Source organism: Danio rerio, chromosome 23, assembly GCF_052040795.2.
Source record: "Danio rerio strain M-AB ecotype USA chromosome 23, GRCz13ab, whole genome shotgun sequence".
Lineage (NCBI taxonomy): Eukaryota > Metazoa > Chordata > Actinopteri > Cypriniformes > Danionidae > Danio > Danio rerio.
The window spans coordinates 10,221,122-10,241,219 of record NC_141043.1 but is presented as its reverse complement, the minus strand read 5'-3'; the positions used below and the strand labels follow the sequence as shown (position 1 = coordinate 10,241,219).

The 20,098-nt window shown below is 35.1% G+C and overlaps 1 protein-coding gene across 6 annotated transcripts in view; it reads left to right on the top strand.

Moving 5' to 3' along the window:
* The window catches only part of plxnb1a (plexin b1a), a 199,131-nt gene that overhangs the window by 164,072 nt on the left and 14,961 nt on the right, over positions 1-20,098 (top strand). For 3 of the 6 annotated variants that reach the window (XM_087306601.1, XM_087306598.1, XM_087306599.1), the window contains 9 exons: positions 1,610-1,789; positions 5,718-5,928; positions 8,155-8,397; positions 10,179-10,355; positions 11,742-11,890; positions 13,315-13,415; positions 13,504-13,721; positions 15,162-15,340; positions 15,734-15,800. In XM_087306601.1, the coding sequence (XP_087162727.1) occupies positions 1,610-1,789; positions 5,718-5,928; positions 8,155-8,397; positions 10,179-10,355; positions 11,742-11,890; positions 13,315-13,415; positions 13,504-13,721; positions 15,162-15,340; positions 15,734-15,800 (1,525 nt within the window). Of the gene's footprint in view, positions 1-1,609; positions 1,790-5,717; positions 5,944-8,154; positions 8,398-10,178; positions 10,356-11,741; positions 11,891-13,314; positions 13,416-13,503; positions 13,722-15,161; positions 15,341-15,733; positions 15,801-20,098 lie in introns of all 6 variants that reach the window. The other 3 variants (XM_087306600.1, XM_087306596.1, XM_087306597.1) reach the window with 1 other exon arrangement.

Sequence of the window (20,098 nt, the reverse complement as noted above, 5' to 3'; positions counted from 1 at the left end):
TGTTTCTTCTGCAAAGACAAAAGAAGAGAATTTGAAGAATGTTGCAAACCTATATCCACTTCCGTACTATTTTCTCCGCTACTATGGTTGTCAGTGGTCTCCAACATTCTTCAAAATATGTTCTTTTGTTCAATGGAAGAAAGAAGCTTATTAAGGTTTGTTACCACTTAAAGGCAAATAAACAGAATACTTTTTTTTATATTTAAGAGTGAACTGTCCCTTTAAGTTTCACAGGATGTACTGGTGTTAACATGTGGTATGATTGAATAGCTCATTGGCAGGGAACCTTTTTTACTCAAGGGTCATTTACATTTTTGTAAATCATTTAGGGTCCACTCTACATTATTCAACATGCTGTATATATCACTACCCTCTCCACTGCAATGGTTGGAACTACTTCACTTTGGCAAGGCCACTTTTTAAACGATAATCCAAATTTGTTCATTGCCAAAACAACTTGCTCAAACATATCCTCACCTTTGGTAGTGCTGCGCATGGCTTGTAAAGACAGCAATTCCTCTGTCGTTTGGACAGATGATGGCTAGTTGGGCGGTGTTCGTGATGTCCTTTGTTTCATCACAGGCTAGAAAGAAAAACTACAATTTTTTCCAGTGTCATAAGTGTTGTTTTAATGTTTGCCACATCAGTTATTTGTTCTGAGACAGTTCTTCAAGATAAACTTACACTCTGAAAATGTTTTACTTATCTATCGCTACTCTACAATGGCAATAATACACTCTTACATGAGCTCTTCTTCTGAATGAGGTCTGAGTTCTTTAGCTATTGGCTCACTTAACGCAAAACTTTCTCTTTTTCAAAATGCTGTTTTTGCGAAAGCTGCTTGTTAGGCACCCAAACTACACCAAAAAGTGTAGAACTTTATTCAAGTGCATTTTTTTCCTTGCAGCTCTTTGAGTTTAGCATGCTTTGAGTTGTAATGACACTTTTTTTCATCACTGCAAGCTCATTCTCACAGACTAGGCACACCAGCTTGCTTTTGATTAAAAAAAAAAAAAAAAAAAAACATTTTTAAGAAATATGTGACATTCTGCATCTAGTTTTTTTGCCTGGAGCCATGATTATTATGCATATTGCACGTTCACGCCAGTTGTAACTCTGGCATTGGGATATATGGATTTAATATTAGTATATAATATCTATATTATATTTCAATTTTATTTATTTATTTAAAAAATATTTTTATTTACTGTCACTTTCTGTCATAGACACTTAATTTTTAATTCTTTCCTGATGGGTGATTATGAATTGACTGATGGGCCAGATCAAATTGTGTCACGGGCCGCATATGGCCCGGAGGCTGGACGTTCCCCACCCCTGGATTAGCTGGATGACAGTTAATATGAAGAGTTCAGATGCAAAAACCTCTAAGTGCTGTCTGAAATCATCTGAAATAAGCATTTTTCTCAGCATCCTATGATTATGTTCTGTTATTTGACTTCAAAGGCAATGCAAACAACCTATTTTTTTGTCAAAAATGTGGATTTACTAAAAGGAGGTTTTTGCATCTAAACTCTTCATATGATCTGTAACAGTAATATGTACTAATTAACACTGTATGTATTAACAGTAATATGGTGTGTGTTGTCAGTTTACCGGAGCAGTTTAGCAATGAACGTGTTGAATGTGTGACCGGAGGCAGTAACAGGACTGGAGAGAGCGGCGTTACTGTGCGGTTTGGTAGAGCTGAGCGCCATCTAAAGGAGACCCACTATCATTACACCCCAGACCCCAATGTTACCCATGCTGCACCCTCCAAAAGCTTCATCAGGTAAGACTTTATTTAGCTTCATTTTTTTACATATTATTTCACAAATTGCTTGTTAGCGAATTTAAGAAGGTTTTGATTTATTTTTCAAATTATAAACAAAGACTTTGCCAGTGGTGTGAAAAATATAATGCTGATATGTTGTTTAATATGCAATACATCGATAATAATCATATATAAATATTACAAATATTTATCTCTGAAAAACGTACATTCCAACAAAAAGCAAACGTGTCTTGTTTAGTCACACTTGTGTCTTATTAGTGTATTAATGAAACATTGTGCTTTACAAATGATACATTTGGTAAATGGGATGAGAGAATACAGTTGAGGTCAGAAGTATTAAGCCCCCTGTTTATTTTTTCCTTTTTCCTTAATTTATAAACAGAATAGTTTTAATAACTCATATCTAATAACTGATTTATTTTATCTTTGCCATGATGACAGTAAATAATATTTGACTAGATATTTTTCAAGACACTTTTATAAAGCTTAAAGTGACATTTAAAGGCTAAACTAGGTTAATTAGGTTAATTAGGTTACAGTTTTTCTTGTTTGCTTTGACCTGGTTAAAGAAACTAGGTTCCACTTCATTTTCATTTTCACTATCCCAGCAGAGCAAAAGACCGGTCTTGCAAATGTGTAAACGCTTTCTCATTGGGTTGACACATTTTCCCCACCATTTTTCAAAACAGTTAACACAGATGTCATTCAAGCAGTCCAAACTCCATTGTTTTAGTTATGGTAACCAAACAGAAACCATCTATTTCTAACCATTAGAAACTACCAACATCAATATGAATTCACTGAAGCACCGGTTTGACACTCCTTCACACAAATCTTCAAAAAGCAATCAGTCTGCAAACCTTATAAAACGGTAGAAGGTCTGTGTTGTTCTGTGCCAGCATGGGTGAAGGAGGTCAATAGTGGCTATGTCCTTTACTCCTAATAAATTTGACTGTATATTGGTTTACATGTGTTTTCTTTAATATTTACAGTATTTTATTACTTTTGTCTGTTTTTACAGTATTTCAGTTTTCAATTGTCGTGAATTCAATATAAATGTAATCAAAGCATTTCTTATTCTGGATTCAATTCTTTGCAAAAAGGCAAATTTGACAGCACAAATAGAAAGACAACAAATGGCATTGGCAATAGGCTACAATGACAAACAATGGTGGTGCACTGACTTCTGTATTTTGTATTTTGTTGTCCGTTGTGTAATGATTAATTGAAAGAGCTCATATACCTGTTTGCAAGTTGTGTTGTTTGAAGGTAAAACTAGCTTTTGTTGCATATTGTAAAGGTTTTAACACGATATGTGCCTTTTATATAGGGGCTAATAATATTGACCTTAAAATGTTGTTTAAAAATTAAAAACTGCTGAAACGACAGTTTTTTCATGATTGCTAGCACACTAAAATTCAACTTTTCCCACAATTAGCAAAACCGTACACTTAAGGAGCAAAACACAGAGCTAGATCTGCACAACTGTAAGCACATTGTCAGCTTCACACTTTTTGCAAAACATTACACACAGTGATATGCAAATCACTAAACACTTGGATGCTTTTGACACAGAAATTTTTCATAATGGAATTTCCTTGCAATTTTAAAGCAAAGGCCTTCAAATGAACACACACAAACCAAAGGTTAAACAGAGCCATCAGGTGTGCACACACACTGCTGCAAAGTTGTAGACACACCAATCAGCTGGAACCACAGTAAAGAAAGCAACAGGTATAAATTATTAGTCTTCAATAAACATGTTTACAGTAGTATAGCAATAAATAGTTGTCTTTAAGAAATATGTTTTACATGAGCTATAAATATTAATCTTCAATAAATAAGCCAATATTGCGGTATGGAAGAGGAAGCTTGAAAGTGAGGAAGATTGGTAAACAGGAGACAGGGAATGGAATTTTTTTATATTGAAATATTTACATTACCAGAAAGCTGAATAAATTGGATACTGTATACATTGTTGTATGGTTTGTTAGGATAGGGCAATATTTAGCTATCAGTATATCATTGTTTGGTGTATACACAATGTACATGTACTTAATTGCAATATCTCTTAAACCCTGATTATATCGGTATTGGTCAGTTAAAAATGATACAAATGTTTAAGATTGATTACAGCAGTGTGTAAATGAAGCAAACAGGTTTATATTGAATGGAGCGTGTGTGAAAATAACTGTTAAGAAATAAGACTTTCTCCAGAAGAAAAAGTATTATCAGACATACTGTGGAAATTTACTTGCTCTGTTAAACATAATTTTGGAAATATTTAAAAAAAGAAAGAAAAAATAATAAATTTAGGGGGGCTGATAATTCTGACTTCAACTGTACCTGATTACTTTTAGTGTGCAATTCAACAATGTGTATTTATTAATTAATTATTAATATTATTATTAATAATATTAATTAATTAATTAATGTATTAATTAATTAATTAATTAATTAATTTATTGATTTATTTATTTATTTATTTATTTATTTATTTATTTATTATTAATTAATTAATTAATTAATTTATTTATTTATTTATTTATTTATTTATTTATTTATTTATTCATCTTTTATTTATTTTATTTTTTTCCGTTATTTTGGAAGATATTTACATATAATTAATAAAGGAAGTTATTGTAATGCTGGAGCATATCACAAGTATTTTTACAACTCCAACTAAGAACTTTTTTTCATATTTAATAAAAAAAATGTTTGTGTAATTTTCATTGCATTATGTATTTAAGTTTTTTTTTAAATAAGAAATCAAGATTTGTCAAGGATGTACAGTATAGAATACATAAAATGTCAAATCGGTGCCCAATGTGTTGTGTTATGTAGATTTGGGCAATACAATATACTAGTCACATTCACAATATTGTTTCAGTATATAGCACATAAATATATTTATTCTGTATTCCATAGTCTGTAGTTTTGAGATTTACTATTATTTTTACTAAAATAGTAACTATTATTAAACTGTTATTATTATATTATTTTATTATTATAATGATTAAAACAATCATCTTTAATTAAAAATATATATTTTAATAGTATTTTTAGTGTATTATTTATTGATATTTAGACCATAAACCATACTGTTCCATAAAATGTACAGTATAGAATCAAGGACAGATTTACCCATAAGCAAGGTAAGCGGCCGCTTAGGGCCCCAGGACATCTGGGAGCCCCCAATAAATATCTAGAAGTATAAATTTTATACCTATAAACTAACATCGTTTTTTATCATATTTTTTATAGTGAAAGTTAAACAAATAAAATGTTTATGTAATGTAACAATATTTATATACAATAAAATATAATAATATTATAAAAGCATAATGTTTTACATTAATAATAATATTATGGAAAAATATATCCACCACCCTCGATCATGGAGCAGTCCAGCAATCAAACTCATAAAAAATATATTATTGTTATTATTAGTTGCAAATTCCTTTTAAGACATCTAATTATTTAAAATGTAAAGCTTACATTAAGATAGAAAGTAGAAGATTAAAGTATGAAGACTGAGAGATATAAAAAAAAAAGCTAAATAAATAAAAATCAAATAAAAGTAGAAAGGGTGCATTTCAGGACTTGGGGCCTCATGGCTGAAGTTGCTTAGGGCCCCCAAATCACTAAATCCACCCATGTATCTACTATTATATTTTTACACTTTTAGCAAACTACAGTATATATATTATAATTATAAATGGTCTTTTTGGCCAGGTTAAGGGATTTTGTTTTTACTTATACATTTATGCACTCTTTTCTGTTTTAAGAATGTTTTGAGAACAATATATGACAGTTTTACTATTTAGCAAATCAATCATATTTATTCTTTCATCTATCATTTTGAGAGGTTAAAGCATTATTGTTAGTCCAGCACGAGTGATTAGTGTGTGTGTGTTTGTGTCAGCGGTGGACGAATCATCCGAGTGGCTGGTCAGCATCTGGACGTGGTGCAGGAGCCCCGTATCCGTGTGACCCTCACGCCTCTGGAGCCACACTCACAAAAGAAGAAGAAGAAGAAAAAGAGGAGGAGCGCGGTTCACAGTCTGCTCAGGAGAGAGCGCCGTATCGTCCCAGAGCACAACTGTCCCGAAGGCAGCCTGTGTGTCCGCAAACAGGTACAGTTCACTCAAGTGAGTCTGAGCTACTCTTCTGATCCTGAAATAATGGAAACAATATTGCTTCTCCGCAGTATCTATACTACTTGGGCCCTATGCAAAGAGTGTGTAGAGCCCCCTATCTTATTATTCGTGATCTATGCTATTTATCACTTCTTTAGTTAAATAATTTTACTTGGTTATCGCTGGCAAATCACTGATGTAAAATCATCCAACAGCATTATAAAGATTAATATCATTTTTTTTTTTAAGATTTGCATTAGTTTTAATGCAGCATAGAATAATTGTTGTATAAATTGTGCATTAATTGATGATAAATATTTTATTCTATGAATAGTGTATCCCAAGTTTTCCCTTAGGTAGCTTTAAGATTTTAATTATTTATTGTATTAGCTGCAATACAAGCCTGTGAAGGACCTGCTACTGAATTGTCTGTAGTGTTTATACTGTAAAAAAAGAAATATTATGTTTGATCACATTACCGTTTTCAAAACCTGCCTTTATATATCTATATATATATATATATATATATATATATATATATATATATATATATATATATATATATATATATATATATGTGTGTGTGTGTGTGTGTGTGTGTGTGTGTGTGTGTGTGTGTGTGTGTGTGTGTGTGTGTTTTCATAATTTTCTCTTAAAAATGGTTTCAGATCTGCATTTTACATGTTTAGAGTTTGGATTAATCATGTTAGTCATCGGTTTTGGAACATTTTGTTTTAAGTAGGCAATCGCAGACTAATTGGATCAATAACTTTCAACCGTTAAACACAGTTTAAAGTAAAGTAACACCTGAGGCATGTGATAGCAGTCATTAAAATTAATCAACAACAAAAGACAAAGTGACTGTTAGTCACTATTTGCTTCTCTATATTTGTCATTTGTCTTCAGCAGGCACGTGCACACATAGGGCTCAACCTGTGCAGTGCACATGCCCTTTTTAGTATTTGATAGAAAGTGCCCTACCAAAATGATCAAAAGTGCCCCCGCGACACACCCCCTCCCCCCTACCGCCCTTTAGTAGATGCGCGACAACACCGCTCTTGAGTACGCCCCCCCCTCTTTACTTTACACGCGCGATAACACCCCTCTTCAGTACGCGGACGACAACAACGACCCCCCCCTTCAAAAAATTTATCCTGCACATGCCCTTTGCACAGTCTCTGCACGGGCCTGGTCTTCAGTAATGTGTTAATTAGGGTAAGTTAGGCTAATATTTGGTTTGCTAGTTTTTATTTATTAGAATCTTACATGGTTCAAAGCAATGAAAACAAGAAAACATTTTTTTTTTGACTCCTTTATGGTTTAATTTGGTTCATTAAAAAAAAATTGTCAGGGCAAGTGAAAATCTGAACAAATATCCTGACTGGACCAGTAGCAAATTTCTTCAAAATTGAGCCTTGCTTGAGATATACAATTTTGCAAGTAAAGAAAAATTAAACATTCACACATATTGTCAATTGAATTATTGCTTTGTTTTGCCAAAATTTTTGGCAAAAAAATTTTTGCAAGGAAAGATGCAAGCACATTGCTCCATTTGTGCACGCATATTGTCATATATTCTTACATTAGAAATAACAAACTTGCAAGCGGAAAAGACATAAAGTGGGAACGGGCACTTCTATAGCACGTCATTTCATAACTATAGCGGCCGTTTTTCGACTGAACTAAACTTTATTTATGATGTCAGGTCACGCTATTTGGAGGGCCGGAACAAATTGCCTCAGGGGCCTGTTTCGACCTGCGGGCCTCCAATTGAATAGCCCTTCTATAGGACCTTACCACCCGCACCCACATTTACCTATCAAATCTTGTTCCACGAGATACGAGTGCAGGACTTTAGCTTGAAATGAACTTTGGCGCTATATCGCTGCCTCATCTGAAATGTTGTTATTATCTGAAATGTTTGTAGTTGTGTTTATCAGTCAACTGATCACTAAATCAATGAAAGCAGTTAAATCTTCTGTTTGTAATGCAACACTATGGAGATTTCCTGGATTCCTTCTTAATGGGTTATGAGTTGCTACACCAGAGTACTGTCTGGCCTTTGGAAAATTTTCTACTGATCACACAGCAGCGCTTCTGTGATAAGATGTGTATAAAAATTGCTAAATCAATTTTGATTTATCACCCAGCCCTATTATTGACACAGCACTATTTTTATACACAATGTTGAGTTATTATAATCTTTTTTTTTTCTGCCTTCAGGTGGAGGAGAGGTGCTCGGTGAACAGCAGCACACTAATCCTGTGTCCCACTCCAGAGGTGGGCCCTGAGGCACTGCGAGCGGCCGTCACGGTGCACTTCCTCCTGGATAACTTGCACTTTGAATTTGAGGAGGTCAGCGGGAGCCCCTTCAGCTATGAGCCCAATCCTGTTCTTCATCCTCTCAATCAACACGATCCCAGCAAACCCTTCAGACACAAACCCGGCAGCATCATCTCTGTCGAGGTATAGAGTTCTTACTTTGGATATATCATATTACTTTGAAATCATATCTAACTAATGTTTCTTTCTTTATAGATACAATTAATATAAATTTAAATCAAATTTTAATTTTAATTAATTTGCATGTTGTATGAATTATGAAAACATGGTGCTTAGAATGAACCGCCAACTAATCCAGCATATGTTTTACTCAGCGGATGCCCTTCCAGCTGCAACCTGTATCTAGAAACATCCATACACATTCATTAACATTCATACACTACGGACAACTTAGCCTACCCAATTCACCTGTACCCAACTCACCTGTTTGCATGGGTTCGCTGGGTGCTCCGGTTTCTCCCACAGTCCAAAGACATGCAGTATCGGTGAATTGGGTAGGCTAAATTGTCTGTAGTGTATGAGTGTTAATGAGTGTGTGTGGATGTTTCCCAGAGATGCATTGCTGCTGGAAGGGCATCCCCTGCGTAAAAACGTGCTGGATAAGTTGGTGGTTCATTCTGCTGTGACAACCCACGAATAAATAAAGGGACTAAGCCGACAAGAAAATATATTATATTATATTATATTATATTATATTATATTATATTATATTATATTATATTATATTATATTATATTATATTATATTAAATTATATTATTAATATATTATATTATATTAAATTATATTATATTATTAATATATTATATTATATTATATTATATTATATTATATTATATTATATTATATTATATTATATTATATTATATTATATTATATTATATTATATTATATTACCTTCCTGCCAACCTTCATGTGTGGGGCAAGATTGAGATTCCAGCATGCCAGTCATGCTCTGTTATAGGGTCATTGCAACTCCTATTGAGTCAGCAGTCCAAAGGCCCTGGCAGAAGGGCGCTACCGTTGGTGGCATGACCAAATGCTGAAAGTAGTGGCAGAAAGCATATGGTAGGTACCATCTTGCCCTGAAAAGGAGGATTGACTGCAAGACGATCTAGGGAAGCAGTTCTCACAGCACATAGTTACAACATCACTCTGACCAGACATATAATTTCTGAGGCAACAAGACGGTTGATTTTGCTTGAACTCACATTAGCCTGAAAAGAGCTGATGGAAGAGGCAAATAAAAAGGAAATGCTCATAGTACCAGGAGATAGTGGAGAAGTGCCAGAAAGGGGACTGGAAGATCCACTGTGAGCCAACAGAGGTGGGCTGTAGGGTTTGCAGGGTATTCACTCTGTAAAGTCTTCAATCAACTAGGCCTATCATCATCTAGAAAGAGGGCCATTAAGTCTGTTTGTAAAGCTGCAGAGAAAGCCACAAGATGGCTTTGGATAAAGAGGGCTGATCCATGGGTGATGACTACTGGGACGCAAGCTGGGGTCTGATCTACCTCACCTGGGTCACCAGGGCAAAGGTGTCTGATGTTGAAAGACCCGATAAACCCAATGACCCCAGGATACATCACTGATGATGCGTACCAGTGGATCTAGATGGTGTTGTATGAACAACCTTAGCTAGCAATTAACTACTGTGTTTTGATTAACTTTCATTAACAAAGATTACCTACCGTAACAAATCGGCTACTAATTAATATTAGTTACAGCATTGGTTTTACTGGCTTATGTAATTAAATGCAACTCTGCAGTTACACAGAGTCTCACTTGGAGTCTCCTGTATATTAATATTCTGCAGACTGTTGTTGTGTTATTTCCACCTCTGAAGAGCCTACATGGCTCAGAGCAAAACATCAGTGTGAGTTTTTGTTGTTGTTTTTTTTTTCAGGGGGAGAATTTGGATCTGGCCATGTCGAAGGAAGAGGTTCAGGCGCTGATCGCTGATGGAGAGTGTGCTGTAAAGACTTTAACCAGAAACCACCTGTACTGTGAGCCTCCAGCACAGCAGCCGTCAGTGGCAGCACTCAAGAAACGAGACGCCACTGACACACTACCAGAGTTTACAGTAAGTGTTTTCATCTCACTAATGTTTGATTAAAAATTACTCAGTTGTTTTTATTTGAGGTAACTTTAACTTCTCTACAAAATATTGCATTTTTTACTCCATCGCATTTAATAAATGTAGCACAGTAAACAGTTATTTTGAACTGAAGAAATTGTCACCCATTAAGAGACACAATAGCAGTGAGTGAGCAGAGTCTAGTCTGGTGACCCGGTTCACAAATCACACTGAACAATTCATTTACGGATTTCCCAGACCCGATTGCATGTTCGAGGCAAATACTATGAAACAATTAGCTATTTAGAGTGAGTCTTCTGTTAATAACTTACTGATTTGGATTGTATATACAGGCTTGAGTCTCCAGTTAATCACTCATTGATTCAAATGATCTATTGAGTGAATCTCCAGTTAACAACTCAGTGATTCAAGTTATCTGAGTGAGTCTAAATGAATCACTGATTTGGATTTTCTGTTCAGAGTGAGTCTTCAGTTAATGACTCATTGATTCAAATTATATATTGTGCGAGTCTCCAGTTAGCAGCTCAATGACTCGAGAGCAAATCTGAGAGCAGTTATCGACTCAGTGATTCAAGTCATCCAATCATAGTGAGTGTCCAGTAAACGAATCACTGATTTGCATTATCTGTTCAGTGTGAGTCTATAGTTATCGACTCATTGATTCAAATGGTCTATTGAACAAGTCTCCAGTTTACATCTTACTGTTTCAAACAATAGCTTCAAAGAAAATCTCCAGTTAATGAATCATGAGTCTCCAGTAAACGAATAACTGAATTGGATTATCTGTACAAAGTAGGTCTCAATTTATCGACTCACTGATTCAAATGATCTACTCATATTGAGCTTCCAGTTAATGACTCATTGATTCAAATGGTCTTTTAAACTTGTCTCCAGTTAACAACTCACTGATTCAAACACTCCATTCAGAGCAAATCTCCAGTTAATGAATCATGAGTCTCCAGCAAACGAATCACTGAATTGGATTATCTGTACAAAGTAAGTCTCTATTTATCGACTCACTGATTCAAATGATCTACTCATATTGAGCCTCCAGTTAATGACTCATTGATTCAGATGGTCTATTAAACTTGTCTCCAGTTAACAACTCACTGATTCAAACACTCCATTCAGAGCAAATCTCCAGTTAATGACTCTGTGAGTCACCAGTAAACAAATCTCTGATTTAGATTATCTGTGAGTCTGTAATTCTTCAAATTTGATTCAGATTGTTTTAAAACCAGGAGAATCTGCCGAGTATGATATTCACTAAGATACATGTATATGTACATTTTCTTAAGTGCTTGATTTGTGTTGCTCATCCTCCGATGCTCATGTTTGATCATTTCTGTTTTATCAATGTGTTTTGCATAGGTACGGATGGGGAATCTGAACTTCTCTCTGGGACGGGTGCAGTATGACTCTCAGGGTCCCGCTGCATTTCCTCTGGAGGCCCAGGTGGGCGTCGGAGTGGGAGCATCCATCGTGGCTCTGATCGTGTTGGTTATTGTGCTCATTTACAGGTATATCCATAGTCGTTATACCATTTACTACTAAGAGCAGAAATATTTTTTATATATAATTTTTTGATGTTTTATTATATACTAAAAGCATAACACTTATAAAATATTTTATATTATATTAAAATAACTAAGGTGTTCTAGATTTCTTTCTTTACTTTACAATAAAATGTAATAAATATATAATTGTTTTATATTATATTATATTATATTATATTATATTATATTATATTATATTATATTATATTATATTATATTATATTATATTATATTATATTATATTATTAAAAACTAATTAACTCTTTAAGTTTGGTTAAAATCTGGCATGATTTGAATACAATCCAAAAGCATCTATAGTGCATCTGAAAAGTATTCATAGCGCTTCACATAAATTCAGTTGATTGGACATTATTTGAAAAGGCATGCACCTGTCTATATAAGGTCCCTGGGTTGACAGCGTATGTCAAAGCACAAACCAAGCATGAAGACAAATGAATTGTCTCAATGCACAAGGCTTGGGAAGATAAAGCCACTCCCCACCTGGAATTTGCCAAAAGGTATCTGAAGTACTTTCAGACAATAAGAAACAAAACTCTCTGGTCTGATAAGACTAAAATTGAACTCTTTGGAGTGAATGCCAGGCATTACGTTTGGAGAAATCCAGGCACCACTCATCACCAGGCTAATACATCACTACAGTGAAACATGGTGGTGGCAGCATCATGCTGTTTGGATGTTTTTCAGCAGCAGGAACTGGAAGACTAGTCAGAATAGAGGGAAAGATGAATGCAGCAATGTACAGACATCCTGAATGGAAACCTGCTTCAGTGTGCTCTTGACCTCAGACTGGGGTGACAGTTCATCTTCCAGCAGGACAATCATATTCAAAAAGACTTGAGGCTGTAATTGCTGCCAAAGGTGCATCAACAAAGTATTGAGCAAAGGCTGTGAATACTTATGTACATGTGATTTTCAGGGTATTCATTTTTAATAAATTTGCAACAATTAAAAAAAACCTCCTTTTTCACATTGTCTTCACAGGGTGTTGTGTGTAAAATTTGTGGAAATAAATGAATTTGATCCATTTTGAAAAAAGGCTGAAACAAAAAAATGTGAAAAAAGTGAAGCGCTATGAATCATTTCTGGATGCACTGTAGAACATCTGACTGTTACAAACCTTTCTCTATATAACATTTTGCTACTTACTACTAATATTTGTTTGTTTTACTAATTCAAATGCAAAGCTGTGTTAGATTTACAGCAAGTTCTACATATTTTTGTGCTTAGAAATCTTTCTTGTTAACAAAGAATGCATGAAACAAATGACAGAGAGAGGCACGAGGGACTTGACAATTAAACAGATCGAGCAGTGTGTCGTTGTTTTGATATTTGTATTGAATAAGTGTTTGTTTGTATATTTGTAACAGGAGGAAAAGCAAGCAGGCACTAAGAGACTATAAGAAGGTACAGATCCAGCTGGAGAATTTGGAGACGAGTGTTCGGGACCGCTGTAAGAAGGAGTTCACAGGTCAGACGCTTGAACACAAACATCATCAACAACATCCCTCAAATATTGCATAAACTTGAACTGAGTGTTATGTTTGTGTTCTGTGCAGATCTGATGACAGAGATGATGGACGTGTCTGGTGATCTCATGGGCTCAGGGATCCCATTCCTGGATTATCGTAAATACTCTGAGCGGATTTTCTTCCCTGGTCACCGTGAGTCTCCGCTGAGACGAGATCTTGATGTACCCGCGTGTCGCCGCGCCACAGTCGAGCAGGGGCTGGTTCAGCTCTCCAACCTACTGAACAGCAAACTGTTCCTCACCAAGGTGAGATTTACTCAAACCCTTCAGAGCAGTGGCTCTCTAACTTTTTTCACCAAGTACCACCTCAGAAAAAAATTGGCTCTCCGAATACCACCATAATGACCAGTATTGAAATATAGTAGCGTAGTAGGCCTAATTAAGCAGCTACAGCACTGCACAGTTCAAAAACATGGCAGATTAATTCTTATTATTATTAATATTTATTATTCTCAGCCACTTAAAACATTATAAATAGTTTAAGCACATAACACTGTACTGTGCTCACAGGTAAACATTTTTTAAATTAAAATGTGCTTTTAAAAGTTAATTAAAAATGGCACTGTTCTTAAAAAGTTAAAAGAAAACTGCTGTTCTTAAATGTAAAGTATTAAGATAGCCTTATTCATCAAAACCTGGAAATGTTTCTTGGACCTCGTAAATATAAGCTAAATGTTATCATATTCATATATAAACTCTTTTTGATAAATTTTGAAATACATAATGCATGTACTGTATATATGACTTCTTTGTATACCTTTGAAATCTAAACATTAACTTGTATTTTAGATATATGAATTGGATGTACATATTTAAATTAGAAATTAGATCTGCTTACGGCGCATTAGAGTAGGCTATTTGTGTCAAAAAACGAGTGATTAAACTATGCCTGTCAACATTGGGATATATAAATATAGGACGGCCAACAACCGTCACAAATATGGGGAGGAAATTAGCTTCAAATGATAGAATACTTGGCAAACATTCAAAAATTTAAAATATAATAAAAGGTTTAGCCCATTAAAATCAATTTACTGATCACATCGGTGTTATATGTGTCAACGGGTTAAAAGTTAGTTTATTTTTTTACTTTAATTATTTAGCGATTCCTCCGAGTACCACTTGAAGGAAACCTGCGTATTACTAGTGGTACTCATACCACAGTTTGAGAACCACTGCTTCAGAGGATTATTCAAATGTCCAGAATCATAGAGCACAATTACAGAGGATTATTTATTTAAAGGGATAGTTCACCTAAAAATTAAAATTCTGTCTGCATTTACGAAATGGTATGGCGGTTTCTTGATTATTATGCTGGAATGAGAGTATACTGTAGTTTCTAGACATATGAACCTGGAAAATGGCAACATTTCATGTTCTGTTGATCATAGTATGCAATGTAACTTCAGAAGAGTCAGGCTTTAAATATGAAAATGATCAAATCTCTTTTGTCATTTTTGAGCAATGGTCTAATCTGATTTAATGATCTATGCTAAGCTAAGCTAAAAGTGCTCCTGCCAAACCTGGAGCTTGGCTGAATGGTATTAAAAATGGTAAAACTCAACGCTTTTTACTCTAGAGGACTTGTAAAATGAACTTTTTCCAAAAAAATGTAGTGCTCCTTTAAATATTTTGGTTTTAAGTGTGTGTGTCTTTATCTCATTTATATCTTCTACTTCCCTGCAGTTCATCCACACTCTGGAAGCCCAGCGCACCTTCTCTCCACGGGACAGGGCGTATGTAGCCTCCCTTCTCACGGTGGCACTGCATGGCAAGCTGGAGTATTTCACCGACATCCTCAAAACTCTGTTGAGTCACCTGGTGGAGCAGTACACCACCAAAAACCCCAAACTCATGCTGCGAAGGTCAGGAAATTATCTAGTACTTCCCATTACTGTAATCACAGAGTACCTGTTAAACTATATCTTAAAGGAATAGTTTAACCAACAATGAAAATTTACTCTATTTACTCACTCTCAAGTGCTTTCAAACATTTATGAGTTTCTTTATTCTGATAAACACTAGAATATGTTTTAAAGAAAGCTGGAACCCTGTAACCATTGACTTCCATAGTAGGACAAACAAATAGTATGGAAGTCAATGGTTACCTTGTCTTATTTTGGGTTCAACCAAATAAAGACAGTCAAACTGGTTTGGAACAAGTGAAGAGTATTTCAATGATGACAGTATTTTTGGATGAAAAACCCCTTTAATTGAGGCACTGTTGATTCTCAGTGAAAATCTCTCATTTGTTGTAGGACTGAGTCTGTGGTGGAGAAGCTGTTGACTAACTGGATGTCCATTTGCCTTTACACCTTCCTCAGGGTGAGTGACACAGATTTGGCTTTAATTTAGTTTGATATAAACAATATTAAAAAATACCTCTTAATAATAAAAAAAAATATGGCATACATAATCTATGACATACCTTTTGTCATCTGATTGGTAGTTTTTACTTATGTAACAGGTAAAAAGCAAGGAAACTGATACATAGTCCTGTTTGCTGTAAAATATATATATAAAAAAGAATATAAAATAGTTCAAAAATACTTTATAATATAACTTTAAAAGCCCATATTATGGGTTTTTGAAAATGCCCTTCCATGTAGTGTGTAACAGCTCTAAGTGAAGTGAAATATCCAGCTAAGGCTTAAATCTGTAAGTGTACAGTGTTTAAACCTGTTGATCTTGTTGCCTCGTTTACTCTAGCTTGCAAATGTATTTAGTTGTGATTTGTTACTTGTAACCGCGTGTACTGTATAAGGTTAACTCGCTATATTCTCATATCGCGTGCAAAGCCACGTTAAAAACGCGATGCGTGCCGCTTTGTTTACGGACCTCCATGGAGGAGGGTTATGTAAGTGTGTGTGTGTGTGTGTGTGTGTGTGCGTGTGCGCGCGTGGCCAAGGACGAGGGCAATGTGTGTGTGTGTGTGTCTGTGAAAAGAGCAGTGTGACAAGCTAGGAGATCTCGCCAGTTCTTGGAGTTTTTGCTCAATTAAATAGTAAGTCGACGGTATTTTTAAGTCCATCGTCTGTATTTACATTGCCCCACTGACAGCTAAAATCCACGCCTTACACTATGAAGCGTGTATGCACTGTGACTACTTTTATATTGCTGATTAGCTGCTGGGCATTTCACTCTGTCTTTCGCTGAAGGCGGTCACAGTGCCAACCAATCGCAACAGGCTGTCATCGGTCCAATCAGCGCAGATTAGCTTTGAGCTAAGAAGTGGTTTGGGGACAAATGAATCACTGGATGATTTATATGGAGTCGCTGGAATAATTAGGTAAAAATAAATGCAGATTATAAGACAATGAAAGTGTTTTTTGACCTTGCATGCATATTAGATTGTTGTTGGAGGCCCTTACAACCAAAATATGACCCTATTTCATGTATAATATGGGCTCTTTAAGTAGTTAAAAATACTACTTAGGGTTTTGGGTCATTATTCTGCATTTTATTATGTTTTAAATCCTTGATAATGTCTTGCCAACAAATGTATAAAACCTAATAGTTTGACTCTTCTAAGGCATAAAAATACCATAATATGTTTGCAGATATTTAAGAAACATGCTAAGTAAATATACTTGCAAACCAATGCTGAAGTCAGTTATTCCGCTTTGAAAATGTGTTTTTCGTGTCAGAATGTCTGTGTTGTTTTGGTTCTTTTAACCCGCCCAATGCCAGTTTAGCCAATTATATTTCAGCACCCTGGGTTGCCTTGATAGAAACCACCATTTCATTCATTTATTCAGGAAGGCTATCAAAGCATGAGCTTTTGATCAAAATGCAACCTCCAGTGGACAGTAGCAGACTCCCTAACGAGATGCAGATTCAGAGTTCCACATTAGGTTATTCATTAGCAAATAATATAAATATAACGAGCGTAAACATTAGGTGACCACTGTGGTGGATTTAGGCATGGGTAATATGGGTGATCGCCCAAGGCAGCATCTTGCTGGGGGGCAGCACACGGAGAAAGAAGAAAGAAAAAATAAAAACGTGAACCGGTAAAATTGATATGGGCCTCAGTATGCTTTAAGATGCGATTTATTTTATGCATTTATTTTATGCAAGTGTATCAATCCCAAGAGTGGTAGGCCAATCCCAGAATAAAGACGTTAGGGGCCATTCATATTCGGTGTCTGTTGTTAGCGCAAGTTTGTTTTTCTCTATGTGCAACAAAAACAACACTAGTGCAAGCAAACTGATAAATGTGCACAGAGAAACATTCCCGCGCGCCTCACACATGCTGCTCCTGGTCCCAGTGTGAATCCCAGTTGTTTACATGCACGCCGATAAAACACGCGCCGCTGATGTTCATACTTTATGACACAAGGTGTCGGCACGCAGCGAGTTTTGCTAGTTGACAAAACTGAAGTTTATATAATATGATGATGATCTTATTTTTACTAAGCATGGTTATGAAGCAGAAAGTAGGGATAAAGAGTCAGGGAAGTATGACTACATGAATTCTCTGCCTTGAGTCGAGTCTAAGATGAATGGATAATTCTATAAAGCATTTTTTTTTTTGTATTTTATAGAATTGTCAAAATTAATATTCATGCAAAAGATTTCTCAAGTAATCTTAACATATCACTACAGTTTTGTCTTTACATTGTTTTTCAGTTACATTTAGGATTGATTTCTGTTATATATTTAGAATAGTAATTGTATAACAACAACAGTAATAATAATTTTATGTATAATAAATATTAATATTTATAATAATTCCTGTTCTAGTTTTGTCTATATTTTACCCAAAGTTGGAGTAAAACAACAAACCTTTTTAGAATGTATGTGCTTTAACTAGATGTAATTCTACATGGGAGGGGAGGGTTTGGGGGGGGGGGGGGGGTTGCGTATATGGGGTGGTTCACCCAGGGTGTTATTCAAGCTAGAACCACCCCTGGGTGAGCAGGTTACATTGTAACCCCGTGTCCTAATAACATTCTACGTGAGGAAATACGCAGTGATAAGCAATTTGGCTGTTTAAATGGTAAGGTTTATAATCTAATTAACACATATTAAAGCTCTTTAACATTATTAAATGTACATGCTGAATCATATGATATGTGTTGGTTTTGGGTCACAGTTCTAAAGTTCAATCTCAAATGATTAATTTAATTTTCAACATCTAAACTAAAATATTTGCTGCTGCTTTTAGTAGTATGGCAATACTTGTCATGTAAAATTTAACACTGAATTAAAGGTGCAGTAGGTGATTGTCTTCAGAAGCATTTTTTTGTTGTGCTGGTTGAAAGTCTAATAGTAATGATTAAAGTAAATCATCTAAATGTATTTATATGTATTTTGATGTCTTGGGTAAGGCAAAAAATTCAAAAATGTTCATCCTATTTAATAGAGTTGGGCGGACATCTCTCATTACTCCGATAAGTAGGCCAAACTGTCTGTCAGCAAATGCAGATTTGAACAACTGCGCAGGATTTTGCACGCAGCTCCGCCAACCGCCGTGTGTAAAAACCTGCTGAATCAAAACTTTTTAAAAACCTGAATCAATATTGGAGTTACCTTTGCACGCTGGAAAAAGGATGACACAATGTCTGAAGGATTTCTCTTAGACAGGTAATGTTCTGTTTTAAAACTGTTTAAGCTTTACGCAAAGCTGATGTAACGTTAGATGTTGTTGTTACAAATGGGTTATATCTTTACAGAAGTGTTGTTCAGCCACTTAAATCTTCCGATGAAAGATTGATTAGACTATTTTCAGTTTTATAAGCGACCTTTTACAGCATCGATATTGTAGATTTTAATTAGTTCAACAACAAAACACAAGTAAATACTGCTATTCCGCCTAGTCTCTCCCTATATTGTCTGAAATTGCATGTCAGTTTGGCTTGCACGCCACCGGACAAGCACTAGTCGCTTTTAACACATGAGAAAGGGTTCTTTTGCTGTGCTCGTGTTTAAAGAGGCGTGGCTCTAGACGGCAGGGGAGGGACTGTGATTCAGAGATTTATGCTAAGCTGTTAGCATTGTGGAAGATCACCTTCTGCACCTTTAAGTACATGAGGTGTACCTGAGGTGATCTTTGTCAGTTTTTTGCTGTTCAGCTGTGAGAAATAGAAGCTGTTTGTAATGTATCAATTCGAGGTGTTGGTTGGAACAAAAACTCCTTTTAATATGGAAAATTCCCCTCTTTCGTGTGCCATTGCTTTTATATAGAACATGATTTAAATCAGCCTTTAGGCTCGATAGTCAGACTCGCTCCTTTTGGTCTTCAATCTGGCAACCTGCGCTTGCGTTTGTTTTGATCCAGGAATGCAATATATAGTTCAACCACTGGGTGTCAAACTTACATACTTCGCCTTTAACAAGAAGAAATTATATTTATTCTGAAGTTTTGGAGCTGTATTCTTTTTTATATAGAAACTATTGTTGCACAGAATGACAAGCCTTTTGCACTAAAAAAAAAAGATGAGTTTTTGGGAGGACCAATCCATTTAAATTTGTAAAAAAAAGTTTATTTAATTCCTTCATGTTGTCACAACACAAATACATTTTTACAATATAGAAAATAGTAATTATTTTGTCTCACAAAAAAACTTTCTTAAAATAAAAATTAATTAAGCTAATTTATCTGATTACTATTTAATATA